Below are 19,384 nucleotides of genomic sequence, written 5' to 3' on the forward strand. Positions count from 1 at the left end.
ATTAATCCCCTTCCAGATGTAATAGGATCCTAGGATCATAGATTAAAAGTTAGAAGGAGCATTTGAGACATATATTCTAATTCTGTCATTTTTATAGATAGGGAATGGAGGCCAAGTTGGGTTAAGTGACCTGCTCAAGGTCATATCTATAAATCCTATAGGACAGGGCAGAGCCAAGCTTCCTAGACAGGTCCTTTGACACTAAATCTACTGCTTTTATCCATGTTCCCAACTACTTCCAGATGGGAGAATAGCTCAGAACTTGTCTGAATTCATAGTTACTAGCAGAAGAGCCTAATACTTTAGGCTTTTCTAATTCCAAAATTGATAAGGTTTTTGCTATAGGATGTACCTTTAAGTTAGGCATAAAGGAAATTGATATAAGGGATCATAGACAGCAATGTAAATAATAGCTACATTTGGTTATAATTTGTCTTTGCTTCATTATATCTTTATTTGAAATGATCTGTGTTCTTCTGTATTGTTGATGATAGTTATATATAACCATGAATAGACTGGCTAAGGTGAAATTTAATAAGGCAACATTTAATGGGTAATGATATCCTTAGAATACTTATATATACTTTTTTGCTTGTCAGACAGAAGATGTGATGTTTGGGATGTCCTATTCCTCTTTTTACTTTTCCATCTACAACCTTGTATGAATCAAATGAAATGCATGTGATCTGGCTTGTGTAATTGGAGATATGGTTGTCCCCTTTCTTTAGGAAGATTTGGAGTGGTATAATGAAGCTTTATTTGTTGTAATCTGACATAGCAGATAAATAACACTAGCTTTTAAATATCTTTTGAAAGCTATATAGTCCTGTGTCATGGGAAGAAGGAAAATGATGAAATGATGAGATGTATTTTTCATGTTATTGTACATTTCTTTGGGAAAATTAGAAAGTCCCATGGCCAGGACAATAAAATTTGATTCAGCTAATTTAATGTCATTAAGATGACTGCACGTCAGTCATATTAAAAACCATAAGAAATTTTCTAAGGATTTGATGAGGATATTTTGAAACTCTCTTTTTATAGGAATTTTTGCACTTTATTTTGCCCCCCAAAATACTTTTCACATATTGAAAAGAAAATTGCAGTATTTTTTTCTAGGATGATAATTATTTTTCCTAACATGTTTATGAGACTTGTACTCTAATTTCCATGAAGTTGTTTAAAATATTTAGTTTATACACCTAAAGCAGTGTGAGGTATCCATGGAAACTGTCTAGCCTATATTCAGTGCAATGGTTTGCCTTCCCACACAGGTCAGGACACAAATATTCCCAGAAACCAACTCAATTTATTGTGCCTTGAACATCAGGCAGTTTTAAGAAGAAACCGGTTTCTAATAGACACATACAATTTCATACTTAATTAGCAATTTGAGCCTCTCTGTATTTTACTAACAGATGTAACATCCAAAACATTTGCCATCATAATACATCTGTTTCCCAGACACACAAATTAAATGCAAGAATTGTGTAGCAAATAAAAGTAATAGTTTCACTAAAAAAAAAAAAAAAAAAAAAATAGGCTAAGTTGACATTCCTTCAAAGTTGTACTTCCATAAGCCATTTGGGGATTTAACATTTTTTAAATGATAATTCTATATTATTCATGCCTTCTAAAGCAGATAAACATATTTTATCATTACTTTTTTCTATTTTTGTTGATTTCTTAGATTCATTGATTCCTATGTCATTTCCATTATCATAGCCTTTTTTTGTCTTCCTATCTGGTGGTTTTCCTATGGTGGTCTTTTTCTTTATTTTCTTTTGGGAGGGGAGTTGGGTTTAGTGACTTGCCTAGGGTCTCACAGCTAGTAAATATCTAAGGTCAAATTTGAACTCAGGTACTCCTGACTCTAGGGAGTGAAACCTAAATGACCCACTGGCTATTATTCTAAAACAAGTCAGGGATTGTGGCATGAAACTTAAGGGCATTGTTGAATTGTATTGTTTTTTGGAATCTTTAAGGCAATAAAATGTTTTGAATACAGGTACAAAAGAATGTGTGGTTTGAGAGTTGGAGCAATAGATCACTTTGCAAAATTTTTTAAAAAATCATTGATATTACACATTCATGAATTGATTTTGGTTACCTCTAAAATCAAAGCTAATTAGCTCATCTATACCACCATGCTAAAGTTCTAGAAAGAGTAATTTTTTACTTCATTCTTTAAATCATTATGAATAATGAATGAATAAAGCACCTATTATGTGCTTACTAGGGATGAAGCACTGTGCCAAGCCTTGGAGATACAAATAAGATTAAGGTAGTACCTCCTCTCAAGGAGTTCACTTATAGCAGAAAATGCTTTCTAGATTAGTATTTTTTGTGGTCAATCATTGACCATATTGCAAAATAAAAAAATAATTCATGCATAAAACTTACCCATTTGATGTAAAATTTATTGGGAAGAAGCTTTGGGATATCATTAATTGGTTCTTATTTCAAGTGAGAAAGAGCTAATTGTTTAGGAGCTTTGGGGAAATTTCTAGTTTTGGTGGCATTCCAATCGAATATCTAACTTCAGGCCTGCTGCTGATCCCCATCACTTTAAACATTAAAAATTTGATACAGTTCCTTAAAGTCCTCAATAGCCTGAAGTTGGAAAGTTGGTTTATCCTTATAACCAGAAAGTAGCCTGAGTTATGTAGGCTATGATAAACTTTTTATTATCAAGTTTCCTGCTTTTGAGATCTGTCTCATGTGGTAATCATGGGGTTAGAAGTCAAAACTTAAAATGTAACTTTATAGCTGTTCTTGGGCCTCCATCTGTAAAAAGTGTATAAAGGGTATAAAGAAAAAAGGAATTTTTTTTTTTGTATGAGCACGTGGTCATTTAATTTATAATTTTATCAAACAATTAGGCAGGATCTATCATAAGAATATAAAGTGAATAATGAACATCCATCTATAAAGGAATCTTTAATAAAAACAAAAAAATAAAGATTTAGAGATGGTTATATTGAGAGCTACATTCTCTACCCCCCACATACTGATATCATGACCCAGAGTAAGTCACTTAATTTTTCAGAGCCCCAAGCAACTCTAAAACTATGTTTAGAACAGTTGCATTGGAAAGGGAATTTTCTGACATGGAATTCTCTATATCAGTGAACACAGTTTCAGACCAAAAATGTAGAGATAAAATTTTCTAGTGACTTTTATTGAAACTTTCATTTTAGTCAGCCAGCTTTGCAACTTGATTGAACTCTTCTTTACCCTTCATATTCAATCAATTGCCTAGTCTTGATGGGTCCATGTCTATAATTTTCTTGCAACTTATCCCTTCTCTCCATTTACATGACCACCACTCTAGTTTAGGCTCTTATCACTTTCCCCTGAACTATTATAATCGCCTTCTAATTAGACTCCTTACCTCTAATTTCTCCCTTTTCTAATTTATTCTTTATACTGCTGACACATTTAATCCCATTACTCTCCTGTTCAAAAAACTTCAATGGTTTACTGTTGCCCTTAGGATAAAATACAGACTATTCTATTGGGCATTTACAAATTCTTCAGCACATGACAATCAAAGCATATTCTTTTATATTGCTTTTGTATGATTTATTTCTTCTAACACATTTTATAATGTAGCCAAAGTGGTTTACTTATTTCTTCCTGAACGAGATGAGGTGAGATCTCTCAAGACAGTTGTGAAAATCGAGTAAGGCTTCATCTACTTCAGAGTTTGAGTAGGCCTGAAGGACTTTGAAGATTGAGTCAAGGACATGCTTAAGTCAACTTCCTGCTATCCTCCCATGACATCATTTTCTCCCTATTTCATTCAAATATGGGCTACAATGTACTTAGTTAAGTTCAATTTCTTGGGTAGTTCCCACCTTTAGAATGTAAGGCCCTCAGCCAGTGAGAATGAGGGTCAGTGGTGGGAGGGGGTATTTGCATTAGGGATTAAAATGTCACCCCTGGCCACAGGAGGTACTTCCTCCCTAAGATGTCTGCTCCACGGGTGGGATACCCTTCTCACGAGAATGTATAATAAACTTTGCTTTGCTTCTAGTTCTCTCCACCTTTTTTTATTAAATGGTGACCCCTCACCATTTCTGAGCCACATATTGCATATGACCTTTCTGTGTCTTTGCACAGTCTGTCCACTCTTCCTTGATTGTTCCTAGAATCATAGGTTGAGAGCTGGAAGGTTCCTGAAAGTCTATACAGTTCTATCCATCTTATTTTAAATATGAGGAAACTGTGTGATATAGGGATAAAATTACTTGCCCAAGGTCATTTGACTACTAAGTATTGGGGTGGGAATCAATCCTTCCTCTTTTGAAATCCAATGGCCATCCATTATGTCATCTGACTTCTTATAACGTGTTTCCCCGATAATAAGACACTGTCTTATTAAAAAAATTTTTGGACACAAAAACACCAGAGGGCTTATTTTCAGGGGAGGGCTTATTTTAATGAACATTGACAGCAATTTTAATAAACAGGTAAATGTGAACAAAAAAAAAAGTACCTTTATTCAATAATGATCATGTCATCTTCTTCAACAACATTGTCATAAGTGTCCATACCCTGAATTCCGTCCTGGATGTCTTGCGCCTCTATTTCCTTCAGAAGAAGTGGACCCAATCTGTCATGTCCAGCAATATAGCTCTCTTTAAATGAACATGTCTTGTCCAGGTAACCTGCTCGTAGTGCCTTGGTGACACGGCTGTCAGTAATTTTATCCCATGACGTCTTCACCCAAGTCACGACTTCTTGCAGACAGGGCTTCACAAAGTTTCCACGCTGATTTCTTTCCATTCTATTTTCAATGTAGTCATTGACTTCCATGCGCAAATGGTCCTGAATGGCTTGTTTATTGCAATATCAAGGGGCTGGAGATAGGCAGTCATTCCTGCAGGAATCATCACTTGATCTATTCTTCTCTCTGCAAGGAAGTTCTTCATTTCTTTAGCGCGGTGAGTGCTGGCTGAATCCCAGATTATCAGACCTCTTTGGTTACCTTGCATAACAAGTGGCAGCATTAAATCAACCCACTTTCTTATAACGGCTTGTGTACACCAGGCTTTTTCGGTTTCAAGAACGTAAATGTCTGATACACGTTCAATCTTATCTTTCTTGCCCTTACTGATGATTAGAGGTGTGGCTTTCTTTCCATCCAAACGAATTGCCAAAACACAGTTGACGCGTGCAGACAGAATAATAAAATTATGACCATCAGTCCTTCTTTTCACTCCATCATGCCCCTCAATAATGTTTAAATCCCATCATGCTCTCTGAGTGTTCCTTCTATCCTCCATGATGCCCCCTGAGTTCTTCTTTTATCCTCCATCATGCCCCTTTTATCCTCCATCATGCTCCTTTTATCCTCCATCATGCCCCCTCACTCCCGCTTACATACCAGGTTTTTATGTTGTCCTGCCTCAACTCTCCTCCGCGGCACTGCTCTCAATGGCGCCAGCAAACAAATCACTGAGGAAGAACAGGATGACGCGCTCACTGCTGCAGCTCTAATTGGATGCAGCTTGGAGCGCGGCGTGCATTTCACCCGGGGGGGCGGAAAATAGTGCATACAGAGGGTACTGTAATGTAGCGTGTAGCGCAGGGGATCACCTTCACTACAGTAGCAATCTCAATAGGGCTTATTTTCGGGGGAGGGCTTATTTTAGAGGAATCTTACACAGTAAGGGGAGGGTTTATTTTCGGGATAGGTCTTATTATTGGGGAAACACGGTACTCTCCCTCTTGGAATCCCTAACTCCATTCAAGTGAGACTTTACTCAAGTACTACCTTTTGCAAGAGACAATCTTGATTTCCTTAATTGTTAATTTCCCTTTCCTCCTTAAAATTAGTTTTACCTGTCACCAAACATGTAGTGTATCCCAGAAGAATATGTTTTCCTTAAGGAGAAGGGATTGTTTTATTTTGTCTTCTCTTTCTTATATATAGTACAATCCTGGCATATGGTAAACACTTAATGAAATTAATCTTATTTAATTACATTTATTTGAAGTTGAATTCTACATGACCTGCTTTTTCATATATGTTTGTGGTATACTTAGTAAGTAGGATGAACTATTATAAATATAACCAAAAAGAGATATTTTAAGAAATCTTTGATCTCAAATTGTATTTTGTTGGACAAATCATCAATTCTATACTTAGTAATTTGCTTTTTCTGTGGTCATATGTTTATTAAAATGGTAAAATCAAAATCAAATATTCCTTCATCCATCTATTTCTTTTCTATCTGAATGGATAGGAAAAATCAGTAGAAGAAATTGCATGTTGAAAATTCTGCAGGATTGGCTTTGCAAGCAATCAAAGATTAGAGAAATGCTGATGTTGGGGATCCAATCCCAGTATAATCTTACCATCTGACAAAGTTTCATAGCAACTGCCAGTTAAGTCCTATTCTGTCCTTGCTTCTCATCTTTGATCTTTCTGCCTCCCCTAGCACCTTAATTTTCTCCTCACATAAGCATCTCTGCTTCCACAGAATAACTTTCTAGGATCTATCCTACCTCTTTTTCTTCACTGTCCAGCCTCATGATGGAATCTCAGAAACTCATCAAAGAGCAAAGAAAGAAAGGGCTGACATAATTCATATAATCAGCCAATTGAAAAATCTTTTATTGGGCATGCATGATGCATTGGGAAAAGCTCTACATTTATAGTTATAGGGCCACACCAAAGTTTGAATACCAGCTTTGCAGCTTATTATCTATGTGACCTTAGACATATCTTAACCTTTCTTGCCTCTGTATGTCGTCTATAAAATGAGTGTTCATCATTCTAGATGACTTCTTTTCCAGCCCTAAATTTATGATTCTGTACATCTGTTGGAGTTGTAATTATCTAATACAGCACTGTTAGTTAAGGTTGCTATTTTATACTTCTTATGACTTACTTTCTATTTTTCTTTTAGAGGTAATGCTATATCTCAGTGCTATGAAGTTAATTTTTGATTGTAACCTTAAGTCCTTTGCCTTCCAGAATATAGTATTCTAGGCCCTCTGATCCTTTATTGCAGAAGCTGCCAGATCCTGGGTAATTCTGAGTGTTGCTCCTTGCTATTTGAATTTTTGTCTGGCAGCTTGAAGTATTTTTTTTTCTTGAGATTGTAGTTTTGGAGTTTTGCAACAATGTTCCTTAGGTTTTCCTTGTGAGATCTCTTTCCAAAGGTAATCAATGGATTCTTTCAATGAGTATTTCCCCCTGTATTTCTAAAATATTGGGTCAATTTTCCTTATGATCTCTTGTTGTGTTTGGTGTATAGTAGTGCTAAGGCTCTTTTTTTTTTTTGGTCATGGCCTCAGGTAGGCCAATAATTTTTAAATTGTCTCTTCTGGGGCTACTTTCTAGGTTTGCTATTTTTCCAATGAGGAATTTCACATTTTCTTCTATTTTTTCATTCTTTTTAGTTTATTTGACTGATTCTTGCTCTCACAAAGTCATTAGCTTCCATTTGCCTTGTTCTATTTAATGTGTGGTTTTTTTCAGTTAGCTTTTGTATCTCTTTTTCCTATTTGGTTAATTCTACTATTTAAGGAATTATTTTCTTCAGACAGTTTTTTTCTTTCCTTTTCCAAACTGTTGACTCTCTTTTGTATATCTCTCATTTCCTTTCTCATTTTTTTCTTCTAGCTCTCTTTTTTTCCTTTCAAAGTCTTTTATGAGCATCTCCAGGAAGCCTCTTGGTGCTTGAGGCCAATTCTTTGAGATTTCTTCTGTGGACATTCTGCCTTCATCTGAGTTTGTATTTTAGTTTGCCCTGTGACCATATTAACTTTCTATGGTCAAGGTTCTTTTTTGTTTCTTGCTTATTTTCTTTCCTTTTTTTTTTTTTTTTTTTGTATTTCCTCTTTTTTTACTTTTAAGGTCAAGGTCAGAAGGGGGAAGAAGATGGAGGAAGGAAAGGGAAGGAGAGGCGGAAGGCTATCCCAAGCTTCCTGTGCAGTTCTGAGCCTTGGCTTTGAGCAAAAGGGCCCCTTGTATTTTCAGGGAGTAGATTTGCCTGCTCTTTTCAGTCTGGTTTCCTGGAATTTGCCTTTCTGGGACTGGAAGCTGCCCCACTAATTTGCTCCTCTACTGAGCCAGGACTGAAAGTCTTGAGTTGCCTATTTGCTGTGATTAAGATCCTCTTATTGACTTTCCCACAATCTATCTCAGCTGGGCTGAACACCCTTTTCACCCCAGTGAGACTGACCTTTTTTCAGTCTATCTTGACCTGGAAAGTGATTTCATTCCATAACATTCTGTTCAGAGACTTGGTTTCAAGTGGTTTTCGAGGGAGACTGGGAGAGCTTGAGCAGCTCTTGACTTTACTCTGCCATCTTGGCTTCATTCCGTGAAATGATCTCAGTTTTATCGTGGAATCCTGGATTTGGAGCCACACAGACAAGTTCAAATGTTGCTTATAATATTAGCTGATTGACCATAGGCAAATTATTTATTTTTATAATTCTGGATCGTACACTAAGAATTGGAAGGGACCTTTGAAGTCCTTTAATTTAATCTCATTTTATAGATGGGGAAACTAAGAGATTCAGTAACTGGCTCAAGATCACATATGTTCTAATTTCCAGAGCCAAATTTTAAATCTAGCTCATGTGACTCCAAAACCAACATCCTTTCCAGTCCTACACATTATATGTCTTTAAGTTAGATGGTTTGCCATTTGTAAGAGGATAAGCAAGTGCTTTATAACATGCAATTTTAGAGAGAATTATCTAGGATACTAAGGGGTTTAAATAACTTGCCCACACAGTTAGTATATATCATAAATAAGACTTAAAAGTCAAGTTTTTCTTAGTCAAAGGCCAGCTTCTTAATCCCTTAAACTATCTCTTTCCCATATTTTCTTAAGAATTAATATAATCAAAACAATAATACTATAAGCATATTAGTAGAAGAAGGGATAGTCTATTTGTCCTATCTGTGAAGAAGGAAGGAATTTATGACCAAAGGAGAGCTAGAGAACATTATGAAATTTCAGTTACCTTAAATTAAAAAGACATTGCACAAAGCCAATGTGGCCAAGATTAGAAGGGAAGCAGAAAACTGGGAACTAATTTTTTATATTCAGTGTTTGTAATAAAGGCTCACTTCTAAAATATATAGAGAATTGACTCACATTTATAAGAATTCAAAACATTCCCCCATTGATAAATAGTTAAAGGATATGAACAATTTTCAGAAGAATAAAAATAAAGCTATTTATAGTCATGTGAAAAAATGCTCTAAATCACTATTAATTAAAGACATGCAAATTAAGACAACTCTGAGGTACCACTTCACACTCTCAAACTGGCAAAGATGACAAGAGAAAATGATGATAAATGTTGGAGGGCATGTGGGAAAACTGGGATACTAATGAGTTGTTCATAGAGTTATGAACTGAACCAACCATTCTAGAGAGCAAGTTGGAACTATGCCCAAAAAGCTATTAAAGTGTGCATACCCTTTGATCCAGCAGTGTCTCTGGGTCTGTATCCCAAAGACATCATAAAAAAGGGAAAAGGTTCCATATGTACAAAATGTTTGTAGTAGTCAAATTTTTGTATTTGCAAGAAACTGGAAATTGAGTGGATGCCCATCAGTTGGGGTATGGCTGAATAAGTTATGGTATATGAATGTTATGGAATATTATTGTTCTATAAAAATGATGAGCAGGCTGATTTTAGTAAAGCATGGAAAGAGTTACATGAACAGATGCGGAGGGAAGTGAGTAGAAACAAGAGAACATTGTACATAGCAACAAAAAGATAATGTGATAATCAACTGTGATGGACTTGACTCCTTTCAACAATGAAGTGATTCAAAGCAATTCCAAAGATTTGTGATGGAAGGAGCTATCTCCATGCAGAGAAAGAGAACTATGGAGACAAATTGTGGATCAAAGCATAGTATTTTCACCTTTTTGTTGTTTGTTTCTTTTTGTTTTCTTTCCTGTGTTTTTTTTCTTTTGATCTGATTTTACTTGCATAGCATGATAAATATGGAAATATATTTAGAAGAATTGCATATGTTTAAATAATATTGGATTGCTGTCTAGGAGAAAGGGGAAGAAAGGAGGCAGGGAGAAAAATTTGGAACAATATTTTGCAAAGGTGAATGTTGAAAATTATCTTTGCATGTATTTAGGAAAATAAAAAGCTATAAAAATAATTAATGTTACCATAATATGCCTAAATTTCTTACTTTTACTGTTTTAAAAAAATCAACAAATAGCATCTTTTAACTTTTTTTTAGGGGAACACATTAAGGAAAATACTGCTAAATCGTTATTTTAAAGGTGATTATGGAACTGGTGTGAATGGACCCCTATCAGGGACCTACAGCAAAACTGTTCAAGGTAAAAAAAAACAAACAAACAGACAAACAACTGTGAAATAAGTTGGTGCTTTCTTAAATTTCTCCTTTTAGAAACTTTAAAGTATATATTAATATTATTCCTAATCTAGAATATTAACTTGGATACTTTTTTTTCACAAGAAATTTTTATGGGGTGGCAACAAAAAATCATACCATTGAATTATGGATTCATAAAACAATCAGAACTACTCATAGATACTAATGAATTTTTATTGCTTTTCTTTTAGTGTACTTATTTGAATTGAAATATCATACTTGATTTTAATGAAGTCAAATTTTATTTCACTAATGTATTATTTAAAATATGACATTTTGAAATGATCAGTGATTACATCTGATTTTAATTCACATGCTTTATGACCTTGGGCAATGGGTTTAATTCCCTATGGCAAAATTTCTTTAGAAATTTTGTAGAATCTGTAAAATGAAAACAACTAGTTTCTTTATTATCTAGAAGAATTTTTATAATGAATATTTTTCCCTCTGAAATTATTTTTAGTTATTTAGTAGAAGGCTATGGTTAAAATGTTTTATTTTTGAAATTTTATTTTAGCCAGATTTTCTATGTAAGTTTAATAGAATAAAAATTATTATTAAAAATTCATAGTTGTTCTTTTTAAAAAGATTTTGGAAAGTTGAAATTACTGACTTTTGAAATCTACATTTATTCTGCACACAGGAAACTTTTCCGTACAAGATTCAGATAAGATGGGGATATCAGTATCTGATATTCAATGTCTTCTGGATAAAGAAGGTGCATCTGAACTTGTCATAGATGTTATAGTGAACACCAAAAATGACAAGATTTTTTCTGAAGGAATTTTGCTTGGCATTGCATTGCTTGAAGGAGGAAATACTCAAACTCAGGTACTCATTATTTGCATTTTACTTATTATTCTATTTACATTTCTAATCTAATTGTCTTGGAAAGAAAGAAAAAGTGTTATTTTTCTTTCAGTTCTATTGTTTTCTCTTTGGTATATGATCTATATGTTATTTTTATTCTTAGTGAACTTTACTTTGATAATGTTACACATCATTCATTAGTTATTTGGATATCTTCCTTCTAAATATTATGACACCATTTATTCATTACTTTGGAATATGGCTAAATTTCTTACAACAATAAAAATTTTCTTTTGTCTTTCACTTCAAATTAAATTTAATTTCTTCTATAAAATAATAATTTCTACAAGCACCCCAAAAATCACTGAATTCAATTTTATATTTATTTTAATGTTTCAGTAGACCAATGTGTACATGCAGTTCAGTGCAAAGAGTGTTAGATTTAGCATTTAAATTCCATCTCTTCTGCTTAATATTTAAGTAATCTGAGGCAAATCATTCTTTGTGCTCAATGTCTTCATTTGTTAAATTAATGGATTGGATTAGATGGCTTCGCAAGTCCATTCCCACTCTAAATATATGATCTTTATATTAAAAAATGCACTGAATAATTTGACATGTAGCTTAAATACTTCATTATTAGAATTGTTTGTTAAAGAACGGATTTATCTAAGTTTCTTACTTGGAATCAATTTACATTATGAAATAAATATTTTTGTTGCCATGTTTTATAATTTTCAACATTTTTTATCTTGTGGAAATCTAATTGTAGGAAATAACATCAACTTGATTTATTCTTAAGTACAGGATGTTGTTGCACATCCTGTTGCAGTGTAGTATTGCAGTGCAGTATTCTTCCATCCTTCTGCCAGATTCCCCACTGCAGCTTGGCTTTTGCTCATTTCTAACAGGGGAATTTGCTGATCTGGTTCCAGAAGCTGTACTTTCCACTTCAGGGATCCAGGTGGCTTCTGGGAAAACAACCCCAGGCTCCTTGCTACACACTCAAATCCTGACCAGGATGATACTTGTCTCTTTCCTTTCTTCATCCCTGCCTACATACCCCATTAGAGCATAATGCTGCAGATTGGCAAACATGTGATTATTACAGAATATGTTTCTTGAACATGTAGAATTAAAGCAACAATATATTCCTAAAGTTTTAAGAACAGGACATTCATATTTAGTTAGATATGCAGAAATGACATAGACTCTTATTTTATAATATTTATTTTCATATGTTCTTTATTTTAGCCAAATAAATTTGCTTGCTTTTTCCTATTTTTATCCTATGTATTAGTACTACTTTTCCTCAGTATAGAAATGTACTTTATACAATTCCTTGCCTTTTGAAACTTTCTTTTTTTTTTTTTTAATGGAACCAAAAAGGTGTCAGGTATCTTTTTGCATTCTTTTCAGCAGAAAATATTCTTTAAATTTTCCTAGATAACATTACCTATCCCTTTTCCCACCATATTGTTCTATTTATTTGTATACATAGAATACCATCACTTTTCTCTTCTGTTTCCCTTCTTCCTAGGACATTATAAGCTTCTTGAAAAAGGGACTGTGGCCTTTTTCACTTTTATATCCTCAGTTTCTAATACAACATTTTCCATATTGTATTAAGTAGATGCTTGGTAAAATTTTTGCTTAATTGAATTGTTGTTGAACTGCTTGTATTTGTCTTGGGGCTTTAAGAGAAGCCGGAAAGTTCTAGGATAGTCTTTCCTTCATAGAATCATGATAAATTTAAAGTTGAAAGGGACTTTAGAAGTCATTTACTCTAACCTCATTTTATATAAGAGAAAAGCAAATTCTAGAGAATTCTGATTACCTGTACAAGGCTATTGAGAACAAATTGCATTGAGTACCAGTTGCAGAGCCAAGATTCAAGCCCTTAGTGTCTATCTCTAAATCTAGCACTTTGTCCACTATATTATGCTATCTCCATCATTCATGGCAGGTCAAATTTGGAAGTCACATTGCAGATATAGTTAAATATCATCCTAGAATCTGTTTTTATCAAACTAATAAGATGCACTTTGATGCAGTGGAGTGATGTGTTAAGAGATAGAGAACCTGGTATTCAAATCTTTCTAAGAATTATCCATACTAACTTTTACTCCCATTTACATTTTTCTGTGATACTTTTTTAAATACTTTAATTGAGCATTTATTTCGTTCTAACAATATACAGCATATTGGACTATTTAGTGGGGATGCATCCATTGAAATGAAATAGTTTCTTCCCTTAAGATTACATTGTACTAGAGACCTATAGTATGAGCACAAGTTGCTTTTAGTTAATTTGAGATAATACAGTAATTTGGTGGTGGTGGTAGGGATAGTGTATACCAATAATTGGGATGATTCTCAAAGATGTATAAAAAGTGCTATTTGAGCACTTATATAGTCATATAAGTGAAGAGAAATTTTTTGAGAGGCAGTGGTGACAAGAGATGCATTTCTACACATGAAGAGCCAACTGTACAAAAGGTCAGTTTGTCTGAAATATAGAGTACATAAAGGGTAGGAGGAATGATGTGCACTGCATCTGGTAAAAGTGATTAGAGCCAGATTGCAGAGAGCTTGAGGAGTTTGTCTTTTATCCTAGAGGAGTGTTAAAAATACACTTTTGACAGTGAAAATCAGATATTGAGGAAAATTTATTAAAGAAGAATCTTAAGGAATCACCTTAATGTTTCTGGCCAAAAGTGGGCTCCACTCCTCTTTGGGAAGAGGGAGCTTTGAGCATAGAAGTGGAAGAGGGTATGTGGCACAGTCCCTTCCTTCAGAGACCATTTTGGTCTGTTCCCTTCTGGATTACAATCTTTCTAATACACTCACTATATGTTTCCCCTAAATATGTATAAACATGTTCTCCCTCCCTTATCATATGTTCCATGTGCAAAAACAGCAGAAACTTTCTCCTAGGGAGTGTATTGTTAAATATTCAATTAGCCTATTAAGCAGGCAAAAGTGATTTGGTCATCAGATCAGTGACCCCAACTAGTTTGGGCTGGATTGATTATTATCTTAAATTTGTCTTTTTCTCAAAACCACAAGATTTTTTTCTGTTTGGCTGAATCCACCTGTGCTTTCTCAGCTCCTGAATTCCTTGTTTGCTTAAGGTTTCTGTTGATCACTTAATTGTTCTGTGAATTTTTAACCTTCCTTAACTTCTCACATTCTGAAAACCACTTGGTCTATGGTATCCACTATCCTATACTACCTTGAAGGTTGCAACACTCTGTGGAAACCCAACTTTTCAGTATTTCTTTCAGGAGATAACCTCTGAAGATTTTAGAGTAAGAAATTACATGGTTAGATCTGTACTTTAGGAAGATGATTTTAGTAGTGGTGTGAAAAATGAGTTGAAAAGGGAAGCAATGGAAACAGTTTAGGCAAGAGGTAATGAGAATTTCAAGTGGAGTAGTGATAATGTGAATAGAGGCCAATGGGAGAGGTACTGTAAGTACAATTGACAAGATTTGGCAACTAGTTAGATATAGGAGGTTAGGAAATCAGTAGAGGCTGCAGTATGCTGTAGAGGAAGAAGCATTGGATTTTTAATTAAAAGATTGTTTCAATTTATGACTGGGCCACTTTTTAACTGTGTGACACTGGGCAAGTCACTTAACCTCTGTGGGCCTCAATTTCCTTTTCTGTAAAATGGAGATGTACTAGATAATCTTTAGGGTTTCTCTCACTTCTAACTCTATTATATGTGATCTCATGATAAGATATCTCTGTTATATTTCAAATGATGGTATGTGGTATACTATCCTTACCTGGAAAAACACAACATGATGGAAATATGTTTTAAAGTTAGAATATATTGATTTGAAAAAATAGACTGCCTGTTTTGTAAGACTCTAAGGATATAATTAAGAATGCAAAGACTCATTTTCAGTAGGGTGGCCATAAGAGAATGGAATCAGAAGTGTTGCTGTCAGCAATCTTTTACTCATGGATTTTACTTTGTGAAGGAAATCAACTAAGTTACATTCTCATCCCTACTTGCAGAGGTTGAGGACACCCTTACTGGGGTAATTGTCTAGGAGAAAAGGAGTATGCTAAAGGAGACAAGCTAATATAGATATACAAAAGAGATTGAAAAGATCCAAAAGCCAAAAGATATATGAACCTGCTCTGAGATATATGAACACAAAAAGGATTTCTTAATAAATTTTGGAGAGTTTGTGAACTTTCATGGGGAAAATTGCATCTTTTATTCAGTGTGACTGATGTCTTTAGAAATTATAAACAATAGAGTAGACAAATTAGAATATATATATATATGTGTGTGTGTATATATGATGAAGATTTTCTGCAAAGTGGTAAAGAAAATGACAGATTTGGAGCTCAAAAATATAGAAGTCATAGGAAATTTGGCAAAAAAGAAACAAAAGATTATTTGATAAAGTCACATGAGTTCTATGCTAATTAAAGGAATCCCCTTGATGAGTATACTGACTGAATGAATGCATTGGAGGACTCCAAAAAAAGTATGACATATTTAAAAACCAGAATTCTTAGTAATAGAAGAAAACTTGCCAGAATTTTAAAATATAGACAACAAAATATTGATTGATTGAATTCATAGGGTGCTGCCAGGAAACACAAACATATACTATCCCTTTCCCTCTGTCTCTTCCTCTCCTCCCCACTCTCTTCTCTCTCTCCCTTTTCCTCTCTTTTCTTTTTCTTCCCTGTCTTCTCCCCTATCCTTCTCTCCCTCCCTCCTTCTCTTTTTTTCTCTCTTCCTCTCTCCATCCTTCCCTCTCTCCCTCTCCATCTCTCTCTCTCTCTTTCTCTCAACTCCACGACCTTTAGTGGTGAAATTTCAGCTTTTCAATGTCAAACAAATTTTAAAAGCATAAAGGAAAAAAGACAAAGCATTTCAATTATAAAGGAACTTCAGTTATACAAACCTGAACTATAGTAATAATAAAGCAGAGAACAGAATATAATAAGATATCCAAAATAAAAGGCACTGAAGGTACAATCCAAAATACCATAGGCTTCAAAGTTCAGCTCTTAACTGGGGTTAAATTCTTTCATCATGAAAACTTATAAAATTGACCCTTCTCACCACCCCCACTGGTTCTCAGGACTATGCTTCTGCAGTGATGGCAACTGAATTTCTAAAAAGGGTCAGAAGACAGCTTTTAAATCATCAATAAACATTACCTTTTCTGTTAATATTCTAAATGTGATCGCTTTAGCCAGTGATCAACACATGAAATCCTATTAGAAGAACTAAGTCATATCAATTTTGAAATGTTGTTAACGAGACTCAAAAGACTGAAGAAAGATACAGCTAAGTAGAATGATATCTCATAGATTTTAATCAGAGGAACTTATAAACGAACTTATACAGTGATTTTTATTGGATGTTCAAAGGTGAAAAGAAAAATATTTTCATAGGACATTTGGTTGTTTCAAGCTGCAGCTGTGATCATTGTGTGTGTCCTATTATTCATTATAGAGGAAGAAAAGGTATAGAAATCCTTTTAAGAATTTGATAAGACTAATTCTAAAAATTGACTCAATATATACTTTTGTAATGCTGGAGAAATAGAGGCAAGATAGAGATTAGAGAGTATTTAATAATTTATTTGAAAGGGCGAGATTTACTGGGACCAAATGGATCTATGGGTTTGATCCCAGGACTGAATGAGACTATGGTCTCCAAGAATCCAGCAAACAATGTGAGTTCTCAATGAGCTAGATATATGTGGCTCAGATTCAAGGGATAGACTGAGGCAGGGGTGGAGTCAAGGTGCTGAGTTTGACTCTGACAGTATGGGGGGGGAAGGAACAAAGATAGAGATGACATAATGGGGGACAGGAATCTTGATAAGACAGTATCTGATATTCTAATAACTTGGGATAGGGAGAGGCATTCTGATATTCTAAAATAAAAGATCTTTTATCCTTATCAAATATTCTGATTAAGAAGGAGGGGTGGTTTTGCAGGATTGAGCAGAACAATTATAAACTGAGGCAGAACAATTAGGGAAACCCAGGCAGGACAATTTAGGGAAACTGAGTCAGGACAATTAAAAAGTACTGTGGCATAACACTTTATTATTTGGTTACTTCAATATAGGGATGGAAAGAAATAAGGACAATGAAAAATAGTCTAAAAATATGAATTAAGAATAAAGAATTAAAGAATGCAAAGATTTCTTAGTTTATAACAAAAGCTTCATCTATAGGGATCATGAATACTTTTTCCAAGGAAAAAAACCACAGGAAGTTTTGAACATGGCAAGTATATTTTATTGAATAGGAAGTAAGTTGTTACTGTTAAGAGAATTATCCTTGAATCAGCTATCTGATATCTGAGCAAAGATAAACATTTATAACAACCTAGAAAAAAGATTAAAAATGGAAAAATATATGGAATGTAATTAAAAACAAATTCAACCTAATAAGTTATTTTTGACAAAAACATGATATGGATAGTGGGAAGAGTAGAAATAACAATTATATTCACATAAAAATTTAAATGATACAAAACAATTTATGAAACTAGGAAACTAAAAGTATCTAAAAAATGTCCCAGCAAATAAACATTTAACTTACTTGCCAAGTAGAGAGATATGGAAGTCAAGAAGGATGTTGATTTCAATATTGTTGAATTCAGCATTGCTATGTGCCCAAAAGGTGACTGAGAATGTATCAATTACTATATATAACATACCTATTTGCTTATTTTTCTTTCTTTCTTTTTCCTTCCTTCCTCCTCCCTCCTGCCCTCCCTTCCTCTCTCCTTTTCTTCTTTCTTTCTTTCTTTCTTTCTTTCTTTCTTTCTTTCTTTCTTTCTTTCTTTCTTTCTTTCTTTCTTTCTTTCTTTCTCTCTCTCTCTCTCTCATCTATCTGTCTATCTATCAGAATTTCATGCCATATTCCATATGTAACAGGGATGAGATTTCATACTAATAGGAATAATACTACAGGGATTTTGCTTTCCTATCTTTAGCAACCCCATGGATGTGTGGCATGGTGAGAGCAGTACCTTTTAAATGCTCTCAGTGACAAATACAACCAGCAATTATACCTACAATTTACTACTTGCCTCATCACCATATTAATTCATTTATACTGAGTTCAAAAGAAGTTAAGGAGTTTGTTCTACTATTTCCTTATAAATTACTAAAAATGTGTGATATCTTGAATTTATTCATTCAGTAATTAATTTCAAGGCCCTGCCTTTATTTATAAAAAACAGAAAAACTTCTTTTCTATATATTTACCTAGGAATTAGTATGAATTTAGTTGAAACGGACACCTAGAAATGTTCAACCTTCATTTTACAGATAACATAACTGAAGCTCAGGTTTGTGATTTGTCCGCAGCAGTGTAGGGAGCAAAGATGTGTCATCGGCTTCTTTCCATTCCTTCCCCTCTTCTGGTTTCTACCCCTCAGGACTTTTCAGAGTCTAAGAGTAAAGGAAGAAAAAAAATATCTGAATTGATCTTGTAATAGCTATCTTTTGTATACCATGGAATAGGGTAGAAGTGACTTGTCTAGAAGACATCCCACTTCTTCTGAATTCAGGTATCTCCTTTATATTTTATATATAAACATAGATATATCATCATGTATCATTCTAACTATAAGCTAAGAATTCAATATTTCTTTTTTCCCCTAAATTTTGCCAGATGCTAAAAGATTTGGAGAAACATTAAATGATTGGATTAGAGCTTCTTGAATTTCTTTAATATTTTGATCATTTTTCTTATATAACATTTTGAAATTTATATGCTTTATAGAAAGATTAATTAGAATATGTAACAATGTTCACCATAAAGCAGAGTTAGATTGGAAGTTCATTCGTTTTTATCCAGCAATTTTTACATTGTGGGTGGGCCTTGTCTCTTCCTGGAGCATAGATCTTCCTTTTCCTGTAACTATTGATTGCTCCTGCAGCTTTTCCATTTGGAAGATTCTTTTGGAAACCTTTCACTAAAACCACATTTATCCAAGAGTCAGAGATTGTTTCTTTTTGTTTATATTTGTATCCCCAGTGCTTAATATAAAGTTTGGCATAAAGTAGGTGCTCAATAATTTACTTCCAAATAAGTATTAATTGTTATTGAGATAATTCTCCCCTTCCCCTTTGGCATACTGTATTTTGCCACCTATGTGTTAAA

The 19,384-nt window shown here is 34.0% G+C and overlaps 1 protein-coding gene across 1 annotated transcript in view; it reads left to right on the forward strand.

Moving 5' to 3' along the window:
- Nucleotides 1-19,384, forward strand: part of ITPR2 (inositol 1,4,5-trisphosphate receptor type 2) — a 521,149-nt gene that overhangs the window by 343,955 nt on the left and 157,810 nt on the right. Inside the window, exons 38-39 of the mRNA XM_051963211.1 lie at nucleotides 10,247-10,349; nucleotides 11,049-11,236. Coding sequence (XP_051819171.1) covers nucleotides 10,247-10,349; nucleotides 11,049-11,236 — 291 coding nt within the window. The remainder of the gene's footprint in view (nucleotides 1-10,246; nucleotides 10,350-11,048; nucleotides 11,237-19,384) is intronic.

This window comes from Antechinus flavipes, chromosome 5, assembly GCF_016432865.1.
Source record: "Antechinus flavipes isolate AdamAnt ecotype Samford, QLD, Australia chromosome 5, AdamAnt_v2, whole genome shotgun sequence".
NCBI lineage: Eukaryota > Metazoa > Chordata > Mammalia > Dasyuromorphia > Dasyuridae > Antechinus > Antechinus flavipes.